Raw genomic sequence first — 12701 nt, 5'->3', positions numbered from 1 at the left:
CCACTGAGAGCCAGGGATGGGGGGAGGCACAGAGCTTGCCACCAAGCTTGGTGTCATCTCCACAACGTGGCTGGGAGAGAAAGGCAGGGCTGGCTCGTCTGGCCAGTCCCCTCCCTACCTGGAGGTGGAGGGCCCCAAGGAGGACTTCCAGCTGCGTATCTAGGGTCCGGCTACCGATGTTGACCGATGCTTCCAGGATCTGGCACAGGCTCTGTTCAAGGGAGCACGTGACAACAGTTACCCCACCCCCTTGGAAACAGCAGAGCACACGCTTATTTCACACCCACATGAGGTCACCCACACCTGCAGTCCACCTCATCAGCTGCTTTGGGGGAGGAGGAAGAGCTCTCTGGGTTCCAGCCAGCTGCTCATCAAAATGCTTCCTCTTCCTGGACTAATTTCTTCCAGAACTTGATTTAACAGATTTCAAGATTTTAATTTCTCCTGCAGAACTTTTTCTAAATCAAATAAACCGTGCTCATCTTAGAGCCTCGGCTGCAGCCTACGGGCTCGGTAGTAAAGGCTCCAGATATGGTGGAGGACAGTTGTGCTGCATCCGGCGAGGACGGCCAGCACTACGGACAATCCCGCTCTGTTCCTGCTGCCTGTGCTGAGCACCCCAATCCCTCGCCGGGAGCTCCTCTCTCCTGGGGGGAGGAGGGAGGGAGGCAGCTCGCAAGCAGCCACTTCCTTTCAGCTCGGGGTCCCGAAAACGGGCCTTTGCATGCTTTGCGCCGCAGCTGCCTTAACTCCAGCTGGGAGCCGAAGAACACATCAAAACGGCAAGCGCCGCGCAGCACCCGAAGCAAAGCAGCTCAGGGAAGGCCAAGGATAGCAAGATGCTGGACAGGAGATGTGCTGCTCGAGGCCCGAGGACCCCAACCCTCAGACCCCTCCACTCTGCCCGCCTTCCAAACTAGCCTCAGCCAGGAGCCGCTCCGCACAGCAGCGTACCTTGGAAATGTAGTAGGCCTCTGCTGGCCTCCGGTACAGAGCCAGAACGCCGGGGACGAGGCGAGGGAGCTGCTCCTCCAGCTTCTCGCTGGGCATCAGGTGGCTCATGGGACCCAGGGCCTCCACGACAGCGAGCCTCAGCTGCAGAGATGGGGGAAGGTCAGCAAAGAGATCCTCGCAAGGAGCAGCAGGGACTGCCTCCCTAACAGAGGTGAGCAGAGCGCAAGAGGGCAGGCGGAAAGGGGCCTCCTCATTGGGCCCCTGGCCCCGGAGAGGGCCATCGAAGATGGGAACCCTCTGCAAACGGAGGTCCCTCCTTCCGTGCCCACCGAGGCATGTGGGGAGGAGGAGATGCAGCAAGGCAGTGCCATCCAGGACTCAGAAAGTCCACTCGGAGGTCATTCCACACAAAGCCAGAGCCCCCTGGCAGCTAGTGGTCCCCAATCCAGTGGAGGTGCTTCATCTAGCAACACCCCATCCTTCTACTCCTTATCCCCCCTACCTGTTTCAGACCCAGCCCAGCAATTCTCAGTCCATCAAAGCATGTTTCTCCTGCCCAGTGCTTCCCCCATCAACTTGCATACATGCATTCGTTGTACTACTTTTTAGGGATGAGCAATATGATGACGACGACGATGATGATACAAACACAAGAGGCAGGAAGACCAAGCCACAGAAATGAAAGACGGATGAGAAAAGGAAATGGAGCTCAAACTACCATACACCAACGAAGCCATTCCTCCTCCCTCTCCCTCCCTTTCGCTCCTTGCCAACCATCCTTGCTTCCCCCGCCTCCTTTTTAGCCTCTCCTTCTTCGCCTTGCTCACCTCTTTCCTCTCCTTTTGAGGAACTCATCAACTTCATCCAATCATGACTTTCTTGATCTTCCCCTTCCTCAACCCACTCGCTCTTCCTTTGCGTATCTTCTCCACAATTCAGTCCTCATTCATGCTCCCCACCAGACCACTTCAACCTACTCTCGTGTAAGCATCATTGACTTTTGTATTCAACCCACCTTCATTCAAGATCCACGCATTCTCTCCCTTCTCTTTTATCCTGCACACTTCTTGAATCCCCCACTCCCAAGGTATTCCCACTTTCAACTTACTTTGACGTTCCTCCAGACATCCCCAGCTCTCCCTTCCATGCAACAAAGGGGGCAGAAGCACATCCTGACACACAGCCGTATTTGCCTCTTTTGATAAACATTCATTCCTCACAACAGACCACATCCTAGTTTCTTTCAACCAACATTTGTGCATCAGTATTTCTCCATCCATTTTCCCATCTTGAGTACGTTCCTTCCAGATACACAAATCCAAATACCTGCTCTACTTTTTTCACCATTTATATCTAACTTGCAACTGTTGAGTCTTCTCTGTCAAACACAGTGATCTTGGACTTCGATAGGTTAATCTTCAGATCCATATCCTCCTCATACAATCCAGTGAACATCGGCTGCGAACCACACAGGTTCTCAGCCAGCAACAGCATTGTCTGCATACGAAGGTACACCAACGTTCACAGGCCCCCACCCCAACTCAAGGACCCCTTTTACCTTCGTCCATAAGTTCTTTAAACAGTCAAAGGGACATCACCCCTCCGAGTTTTATTCTCTGCTCGCTGTTGATGTTCCAGTTATCCTCAAGATACTTCGCTTCCATCAAACTCTCTTCTGACCACGTTCAGCCACCAACCTCCAATTCCACACTCGCCCAAAGCATTTCCCAGTTCAACCCTGCTCACAGATGCTTTCTCTAAATCAACAAGCATACAATACACTTTCTTTTCACATTCATACCTTTCTCAAGGACCTGCTGAGGAGGAAAAACCTAGCCTGCGCACCACTCTGTGATTCCCACATTTTGTCCATTCCCTCTTTTTCCAGCCTGCTCAGAATCCTGGGAAAGACCCTCCCAGCACACGTAGGCCAGGAATGGGAACCTGTAGCCCTCCCCACCGGTGCTGAATTTCAGCCCAAGCCCAGCCACCAGAGAGCCTTCCTCCTCCTCCTCCTCCTCCTCCTCGCACCTTGGTCTCCCGGCTCGGCAGCCAGCTGTTGAAGAGGATTTCGTAGGCACTGAAGACTTCGCTGGAGAAGGTGTCTCGCCTCACAGTTGGATCTGGCGCCTTGTCCAGGTTGGCCAGGTACTCCAGGATGCTCTCGCTGAAGTACTGCAAAGCTGCATAAAGGATGGCATGCCAGCTGCTTCTCCTTCCAGAATCCAGAATGGGGGAGGGGAGGAGAGCCCCCCCCCTTGGTAAAGAGTACAGTGAGATGCTGCTCCTCCCGCTCCTTAAAGGCTTGGGCGGAAAGCTGCTCCCACGGTCTGCAAGCTCATCGTAACGACCCAACCTGCGGAACCCACCAGCCCCTGCAGGAGGTCTCATGAAAGCTCGCCAGACCCCGAAAGGCAGCAGCCAGAACCACAGAGTCCCTAACCCTAACCCTCCCCAACCCAGCAGCCTTGGGGTGTTCCGACCTCCCACCAACGGGGTCTTTCTAGCACCTCTTCAGAAGCTCCACCACCTTCTCCGAGAAGGCCACCACTCAATGCCCCTCCCGAGCCCAGGGAAGTCCAAAATGGGAGCTCTCACCCAGAGAAGCCTCTTTCCTATGACAGCCACCTGTCCTCTCGGCAAACATTTTTTACAAGTTCAAGGGACAGAAGCAAACCAACCAAAGGTGCAGAAAACAGGGAGTTCAGTAAAAATGAAAGAGGTAAATGGGCTTACTCGATTGTTTGACAAATGAGCACTGCCACAGATGGCAGGTGACGACGGCACAACGTGGAGCAGCGTGCAGGCTGGAGTCCCTTGCTCTGTGCCGCTGCTGGGCCTAGGCAGCCCCAGGACCGGCTTGTCCCAAGACCGGTCTGAACCACCCAAGTCCAGCGAGGAGAACACCGTCTTACCGTAGCAAAAGACGGACTTCATGTTGTCCTGCTTAGCCATGGCCAGCATAGGCAGCATTGTCCCCAGAATGGAGTTGAGGAAAGGGACCATCCCAAAAACTGTGGAGTGGAGGGGGGGGATTGAGAGAGGGAAAGATGAAGATGATTTAAACCGAAGCCCTCACTGAGCAGGTGCTGCTCTGGGGAATGGGCAACCTTCTTATCAGAAGAGCAGAGAAGGGCCAAAGCATTCTCCCCCCTCCTTCTGCCCCACCTCTCTTAGCTTCCTCTCTGCTCCAGCCGCGGCCTTTAGACGTTTACGGATTGAGCATCATTCGAATTGACAAGATAGTGTGAAGGGACACAAATAGACTACATAAACAGCTCACTACTTCATGAATTTTTATGGAGCCTGAAGCTATATAGATATTTTTCACCATTTGAGATTTCTCCAAAATGCACTTTTTATTTATTTCCAACGTTTCTACCTTGCTGCATCCTCTAGGTAGCTCACAAACATAATGAATTTAAGAAGATTCAAATCCTCCAAATCAACAAGTTGAATAGCACTGAAAATGTAAAAAGCCCAGGAAGGTCAGACTCAAAGAGCCCGCCCCCCACCGGGAAAGAGCTGGGCAAGTTGCACCACGATCCCCAGAGATCTTCGGATCCTCTGCCAAGGGACACCACGCTGAGCTGGGCAGCACGTGTGGCGGAGGGCCAGGCAGCCCATAGCAGACCACCGCTTGCTTGCCTTCCTTTGCACCTGCCCCCCAGCCCCCTTTTCCAAGCAGCTGGAGGGACTCAGGAAGGAGCAGTGGTGTGGCATCAAATGGCAGCCCCAAGTCCCCTCCAGCCCCTCACCCACCAGGCCACCCATCCTCCTCCTGAGCAACCAAAGAGAGGGCACACCTACCGTTGGCCACTGAAAGGTTGGCAAAGGTCAGCACCACAAAGCAGTGAGGCAAGACCCCCGGCTGGAATTTGGTCAGCATCTCCTCCATCACCTGGTTGATGAAGCGCCTCCCAACGGCAACCAGGACGCTGCTGGCAGCCTGCTGCCACTCTGGAAGAGCCTCCTAGAGTGAGCCCAAGAGCCAACGGTTCGGCCCGGTGCGCTATCCCCACGTTTCCTCTCTCCCGGGCCAGGGGACACGGGCAGCACAACAAAGCAGCCATGTGAGCAAGGCTGACGGCAGCAGCCCAGGCCAGGACGCCCACTCTTCCAAAAGGAGCCCAATGCCCGTTGACCCCCACAGGCAGAGGGAGCGGCTCCCTCACGGCCCCCAGGTGGGAACGCTGAGCGGAAGGGGTCCACCCCCAGCCCTCCAACTATGCGCCCCTCAGGCAGCTCCCAGGCTTACTTTAGACTTGGTCATCTCGCTGGACGCCAAGAAGATGACGACCTCGGCTGTGCTTCTGTCCAGCTGAGCCAGGCTGCTCCTCACCACGGCTTCCATGGCCCTCAGGAGGATGACCCGGTGCAGATGGGCCAGCTGGGAGGAAAGGAAAGAGGCAGTGGTGGGGGCAGTGCCTCAGGGAGCACCCACTCGCACCTGGCACCGACCCTCTGGAGCCACGAGCGTCGCCCACCAGCCGCGCTCTCCTTCCTCGCAGAAGGCCCCTGCTTTCCAGAGGAGCCTTCCAGCCCTCACAGTGCCCCCCTTCTGCCCATCCAGACGGAGATATTCTACCCCACTGGCATTGCTCTTGTACTGCAACGGCCATGGTGGCCGATGCCGGGATGGCCCCAGCCCGGAGCCTGACCTTCTCGTGCTGCCGCAGATATTCCTCACAAGCATTCAAGACCTCCTCGGGCTCTGTCCTGCCCAGACAGCAGAGGGCGCTGAAGATCTGCTCCTGGACCAGCGGATCCTTGTCAGTCGTGGCACCCATCAGAGTCAGGGCCAGCCCTGAAAGAGAGGCAGAGCGGCTTTGCCATCCCCCAGGCACCCCTTCTTCTCGTGGCCGGCTGGCTCCAGCTGCCCCGCTTGAGCCCACCCGGCCAAACGTCTCAAGGAAGCCATCTACGCGTTTGGGTTGATGCAGAACGATAGCCGATCAGCTTCTATGCCACACACGCAGAGCTCTGGGCCCTCCAGAGCCGCCTCCCCAAGGGAAATACTCCGCGGGCCACTAAGGTACAGGAAGTCGGTTTAAACCGTCCACCAAAACAGAGGGTCCCGACAACCAGACCCAAATCAAAATGCCACGGAAACCCTAGCCCAGGCCAGTTGGTCAAGGAGACGCTGGGCAGAGCGTCAAGGGCATCCTGAGCCCCAGCCTGCAATGCTCGCCCTCGGGGCTTCAGAGGAGGAGCGAGGCTGCTGCTGCTGCTGCACACGCAGACCGAGCGCTTCCAGCGCCCTCAGAGCAAGTCAAGGGGTCCCGCTGGAGTCTTCCAGCAGCCCTTCAAGAACACATCAGCTGCTCTGCCTTTGCACAAGGGGCAGAAGGAGAACCAGCCAAAGCAGCAGACTTCCCTGCATCCTAGAGATGGACGGTCCGCTTGAGGCCCCGAGCGCAACCCTCTGCTCAGCACAGAAATCCCGTTGAAAGCATCCCCCGGCTGGCTGTCCAGCCTCTGTCTGGACACATCCAGGCCAAGGGAGCCCACCATCTCTTCGGGTAACAGGCTCCACCACGGAACTGCTCCTGGTGCTAGGGGCTCTAGGGGCGCAGGGCTGGTTGAACCATCAGGCCCAACCAGTGTGTGTCCATGGCCCTGTGCCACGCTGGAGGGAAGTGCCCTGCAGCCTGTCTCAGGGCCCTGCTCCACACGTCTATAAACTACCTGGATCAGAATGTACAATAATTTAATTTGCTATCCCCCCTATTTCTGTCTCATCTACAAATGTCTTAGAGGACAGTAACAAGATTAAAGAGGCAGATGACAGGCTGACACGCCGGGCAGAAACCAGGAAAATAAAATTCAGCAGGGACAAATGCAGAGTCCCACATTTTGGTCAGAGAAATCAAAAGCACGAGCATGGGACGTGAGCAGTTCGGGCAGAAGGGATCTGGGTGTTTTGGTGGCTCACAAGCTAAACATGAACCAATAGCATCACAGAGCCGCAAAAAGCAGCACATGCAATATTCGGATACATCAAGAAAAGAATGCTCCTAAGAGAAACCATAGAATAGAATATACAGTGGTACCTCGGGTTACGAACGCCTCTGTTAATGAACTTTTCGGGTTACCACCAGCTCCAGCCGCAAAAATTTATCTTGGTTTGCGAACTCCACCTCGGGGTATGAACAGGATACGCGTCCATTTTCCCTCCCGTGACACGGTCCGCGGCCATTTTTCTGCCCGACACATGGTCCGTGGCCATTTTCCGCTCCTGACACGTGGTCGTAGGGAGGGGGACTCTCCCTCCAAGCAATAGCCGCCTCCCTGTCCTCCACGCCAGAACGGATTAACGGTAATTACATTGAACTTTATGGGGAAATTTGCTTCGGGTTGCGACCAATTCAGGGTGCGACCAGAGTCATGGAACGAATTAAATTCGTAACCCGAGGTTCCACTGTACATAGCCCAAGGTTGAACTGTGGAGTTCTTGGTGCTCTCTGAGCTTGGTGGTTTTCTTGTAGACATTCCATTACTCAACCAGGTAACATCATCAGTGTGAGAGAGGGTGGGGTTTGCTCCCCTCCAAAACATCTTAAGCAAACCAAAAGACTCAGTAGCCCAAGACGACAAAACAGGAGTCATCTACAACATACAGTGGGGCAAAAAAGTATTTAGTCAGCCACCAATTGTGCAAGTTCTCCCACTTAAAAAGATGAGAGAGGCCTGTAATTTTCATCATAGGTATACCTCAACTATGAGAGACAAAATGGGGGAAAAAATCCAGAAAATCACACTGTCTGATTTTTAAAGAATTTATTTGCAAATCATGGTGGAAAATAAGTATTTGGTCAATATCAAAAGTTCATCTCAATACTTTGTTATATATCCTTTGTTGGCAATGACAGAGGTCAAACGTTTTCTGTAAGTCTTCACGAGGTTTTCACACACTGTTGCTGGTATTTTGGCCCATTCCTCCATGCAGATCTCCTCTAGAGCAGTGATGTTTTGGGGCTGTCGCTGGGCAACACGGACTTTCAACTCCCTCCAAAGGTTTTCCATGGGGTTGAGATCTGGAGACTGGCTAGGCCACTCCAGGACCTTGAAATGCTTCTTACGAAGCCACTCCTTCGTTGCCCAGGCGGTGTGTTTGGGATCATTGTCATGCTGAAAGACCCAGCCATGTTTCATCTTCAATGCCCTTGCTGATGGAAGGAGGTGTTCACTCAAAATCTCACGATACACGGCCCCATTCATTCTTTCCTTTACACGGATCAGTCGTCCTGGTCCCTTTGCAGAAAAACAGCCCCAAAGCATGATGTTTCCACCCCCATGCTTCACAGTAGGTATGGTGTTCTTTGGATGCAACTTGGCATTCTCTCTGCTCCAAACACGACGAGTTGAGTTTAGACCAAAACGTTCTACTTTGGTTTCATCTGACCATATGACATTCTCCCAATCCTCTTCTGGATCATCCAAATGCTCTCTGGCAAACTTCAGACGGGCCCGGACATGTACTGGCTTAAGCAGGGGGACACGCCTGGCACTGCAGGATTTGAGTCCCTGGCGGCGTAGTGTGTTACTGATGGTAGCCTTTGTTACTTTGGTCCCAGCTCTCTGCAGGTCATTCACTAGGTCCCCCCGTGTGGTTCTGGGATTTTTGCTCACCGTTCTTGTGATCATTTTGACCCCACGGGGTGAGATCTTGCGTGGAGCCCCAGATCGAGGGAGATTATCAGTGGTTTTGTATGTCTTCCATTTTCTAATTATTGCTCCCACAGTTGATTTCTTCACACCAAGCTGCCTGCCTACTGCAGATTCAGTCTTCCCAGCCTGGTGCAGGTCTACAATTTTGTTTCTGGTGTCCTTCGACAGCTCTTTGGTCTTGGCCATAGTGGAGTTTGGAGGGTGACTGTTTGAGGTTGTGGACAGGTGTCTTTTATACTGATAACAAGGTCAAACAGGTGCCATTACTACAGGTAACGAGTGGAGGACAGAGGAGCCTCTTAAAGAAGTAGTTACAGGTCTGTGAGAGCCGGACATCTTGCTTGTTTGTAGGTGACCAAATACTTATTTTCCACCATGATTTGCAAATAAATTCTTTAAAAATCAGACAGTGTGATTTTCTGGATTTTTTCCCCCATTTTGTCTCTCATAGTTGAGGTATACCTATGATGAAAATTACAGGCCTCTCTCATCTTTTTAAGTGGGAGAACTTGCACAATTGGTGGCTGACTAAATACTTTTTTGCCCCCCTGTACAACGCGAGGATCGTAACAGCCGCTGTGCAGGACAGACAGGCAGAAGACCGGCAGACGCGTCCACGAACACCAACAAGACACAATGAAAACTCCTTAATCTCACAGCGCGTGGGCAGACTCGGCCACAGTTTCAGCTGGAATACTACTTGCGTCTCAGACCAAGCCACATCCAAAAACGCTAGGAGATTCCTGGAAGCTTGGCATTCAGACAAATCAGCCATCAATAGACACACAGAGATAAACCACACTGACGCACCACTCAAAGAGACAATGAAAAAGCTAAGAAGGAAACAAGAAGACCAGGACACGTTCTCTCCAGCAGCCTGTGCCCAGATAAGCAGGGATTAACACCAGACAAACAGTCAAGCAGACAAGACACCCGAATCGAGGAACTTCTGCCACGGAGAAACCCACACCCCACCCGCACCAGCAGGGCAAACTACTGCACGTCGGCGCACACCCCACCCTCCCGCGCACTGACGATTGACCGAGTCGGGTAATGAAACGTCTGCAAGCAAACAGCCAAGCGTAGAGAGCACCAAGGACTCCACGATACTCTCAAGATCAAGAGAAGTCATTGTTCTTCACTGTCTGGAATTGGTGACACCCGGAATATTACATCCAGTTCTGGACACATTTTAGGAAGGCCGCCAATAAACTAGAGCCTATCTAGAGTACGGCAAACAAGCTGCTATGGGGCCTGGAAAAAAAAACTGATGAGGAACAGTTGGAGGCCTTATTGGAGGATGTGTTTACCCTGGAGAAGACTGCTAGAAGGCATACGATAGTTGTGTGTAAGTACTGGAAGTGCTATCGGGTAGAAAAGGTGGCAGAACTGTTGTGCCAGGGGACCAGATAAGCAGTGAGGGTTTAAAGTAGACCCAGCTGGACATCCCCAATGGAGCTGCCTGCCTTGGGAGGTGGGCAGGCAATTGAACTAAATGTCTTTTAAGGTACCTTTGATGACCTCCTACATGACCTCCTTTCAGATATATAAAGGCTGTTATCACAATGCCCCCCGCCCCCGTCACTTCTCAAGGTCACTAAACCTTCCTGGCTCCTTCAATCTCCTCTTCACGGACTTGGTCTCCAGTCCCTGATCAACTCGGTTGCCTTTCTCTGAACCTCTTCCATTCTCTCAGAACCCTTCTGAAAGAGCGGTGCCCATAATACTTGAAGAGAGGATCTGGCCAATGCAGAATAAACTTCCTAGTCGGGGGTGGGGGAGAGAGGGGGCAGGGTACTCCGCCAAAGCGGGCATTTGAGGCGGCCAAGGCATCAAAGCTGTAAGTGCAGGGAAAGAGCTGAAGAAGAGGGCCAGGTGGACAAGATTCAAGAAACGTGAGACAAAGAAAGAGCCCGCTGCTCCGAGGCACGCTCCCAGGAGCCCCGGGACACCACCACTGGCCAGGGAACTCAGCCCCAGATCGTCTTGAAAAAGGTTAATTGCAGCCCAGTGAGGACAGCAAGAGAATATTTGCAGCGCTAAGGAATCCAGCCAGCAGCAGAAAGCTGTCAGCAGGCTCTGCGTGGAGTTCAGAGCTCAAACAATAACAGAAACCCTGAATCTTCACCCTCCCCAACCACAGAAGAATCTGCAGATGCCACAACTGCTGAGCGAGAATGCGAACGCAGCCCGTCACGCCCGGAGAAAGCCGTTGGAAGTTTTCCATCCGCGTTCCGGGACTTCGGCAGCGTCAGAGACAAGGCAAGACCCGAAAAAGGAGAGCAGGCCGCGCTCCCTGCAACCCCAAAGGACCACCTCCTCAAGCTTCAGAATCTGCTGCAGGCAGGCAGCCGCAAAACCACCCCAACGGTGCCCCAGATGTGCCTTCCGCAGCCAGGACGATCAGGGGGCAGGCGGAAGCTTTCTGGGTCGTACCAAAAAGGCATTCGCCTGAATTCCAGGGTGACGAAGGGGCTCCTGAGAACGAGGCCCCGCGAGGAACGAGACCCATAACCCTGCCTTTACAATTCCCAGGGCCCTTTCTACGCAGGTCACGAAGGCTGGATCCCGCGTGAGGGATCAGCTTTCCCACAGGGTTTGCTCAGCTGCGGAGGAGGTCCTGGATGCGCCTGGCACATTTCCTTCCGTTCCGACGTTTAAACATGCAAAGCCAAACCCGTTTTCTAACACTGAATAATACTTCCCACTGAGCACAGCCCTGCAACACACCTACAATTAATCTCCTCGTACCTATACAGTACTAAGAATATTGGCCTGGCTAGACGTTATTAAACGGGAATCGTCTCTCCTATCATCGGCCCATCTCTTTTTATTTGTTCTCTGACTAATCGCTTTGGGAGATTCCAGACAGAAGAGCCCCAGAGTGGAAGGGCCCTACAGAGGCTATTCAGTCCAACCCGCTGCTCCCTGGAGGAAGCAGAAAAATCGGGCCAGGCTCTCTGAGGGGCTGCCTGTCTCCCGTGGCTTCTGCTTGGCTGCCTGGCGCGCTCTGGGTCCCTTCAATCCACCAACGGCGGAAAGCGCGCCTTCTCTGCTGTGGCGCCCGCCCTTTGGAATGAGGCTCCCCGGGGATCCGGATGGGGTTCTGCAAGGCCTTGAACCCTGGTTGTTGTTGTCACAGGCCTCGCGGCAGCGGCAGCCCTTGGAGATAGGCCAGAGCTGTTCATTTTTGAGATAGGCCGTAACAACAGAATCTTACCAACCTGACTCTGCTTCTCCCCCGTCACTCTTACATTTGTTTAAATCCGTTACAGCCGCCCAATTCCAATGGACTCTGGGCAGCGTACAAAACCCCTTCTACCCCAGGGAGGAGCCACCCTGAGCCTCTTCCTAAGACCCCCTCCCCCCCAGGATGTAAGGAAGGGGTCTGTCCTCTTCGGGTTAGATGGTTTCTCCGTGGATTGCTCAAAGGAGTCAAAGATGATTTTACATTAACCAGCCAATGAAATGGGAAGCCTTAGCCAAATGTTTCCTACAGAGTTTGCCAAAACCTAGTCATGTGCAATTTTATAGCTAACCTAGTTTATTTTCACATGAACTGCCCCCTTGCATAAAATACAGAAAGACCCAGGTCAATATTTTTAGAATAAAACTGACGGAAATTTACTGCAACGGCAAGAGGAAGAGGAGGAGAACAGGAACCTCCTCTGAAAACCACAGGAGAATGCTTAGTAAGAAATTTCAGTTAGTAGAAGCGGTCAGTGCTAGGAAACATTTCAGCTCGTTCAACAGATGCTTTATGTGATCCCTTAATTTGCTGGAGCCCAGATTCATCCGTCAGGCTGACCGGGATACCTCAGCTCACGCTCCAGTTTTAGAGAACCCTGCCTGGGAACCGAACCCTTCTTCGGCTTCCTCAGGTGGTTGCTGTGAGCAAAGGGAGCGCCTGCCTGATCCTGCCCGCCTTCAAGGCTCCTCTCTTCGGCCTGGGGCGGACCCGGTTCGCCGTCCACTTGGGCAGCAACTCTGTGGTGCCCCGGAGGGGAGCGTGGGCAAGTTGGGCTCCAGGGGCTGCCTTCGGGTTAGATGGTTAGATAGCCAAAGTCCCAGGGAAA

The 12701-nt window shown here is 53.3% G+C and overlaps 1 protein-coding gene across 5 annotated transcripts in view; it reads right to left on the bottom strand.

Annotated features, from left to right (window-relative positions):
* MROH1 (maestro heat like repeat family member 1) overlaps nucleotides 1–12701 on the bottom strand; it is a 41950-nt gene that overhangs the window by 27584 nt on the left and 1665 nt on the right. For all 5 annotated transcript variants that reach the window (XM_088148778.1, XM_088148777.1, XM_088148781.1 and 2 more), the window contains exons 3-9: nucleotides 5616–5761; nucleotides 5213–5344; nucleotides 4765–4927; nucleotides 3870–3968; nucleotides 2986–3137; nucleotides 955–1095; nucleotides 119–211 (exon numbers count right to left, since the gene is read on the bottom strand). In XM_088148778.1, coding sequence (XP_088004904.1) covers nucleotides 119–211; nucleotides 955–1095; nucleotides 2986–3137; nucleotides 3870–3968; nucleotides 4765–4927; nucleotides 5213–5344; nucleotides 5616–5761 — 926 coding nt within the window. The remainder of the gene's footprint in view (nucleotides 1–118; nucleotides 212–954; nucleotides 1096–2985; nucleotides 3138–3869; nucleotides 3969–4764; nucleotides 4928–5212; nucleotides 5345–5615; nucleotides 5762–12701) is intronic.

The sequence above is a fragment of the Python bivittatus genome, unplaced genomic scaffold (genome assembly GCF_059951505.1).
Source record: "Python bivittatus isolate LINGU-HERP-01145 unplaced genomic scaffold, Pbiv_v1 ctg000590_np1212, whole genome shotgun sequence".
Taxonomy (NCBI): Eukaryota; Metazoa; Chordata; class Lepidosauria; order Squamata; family Pythonidae; genus Python; species Python bivittatus.
Note: the sequence above shows the minus strand (reverse complement) of the source record. Positions and strands in the feature narration are given on the sequence as shown.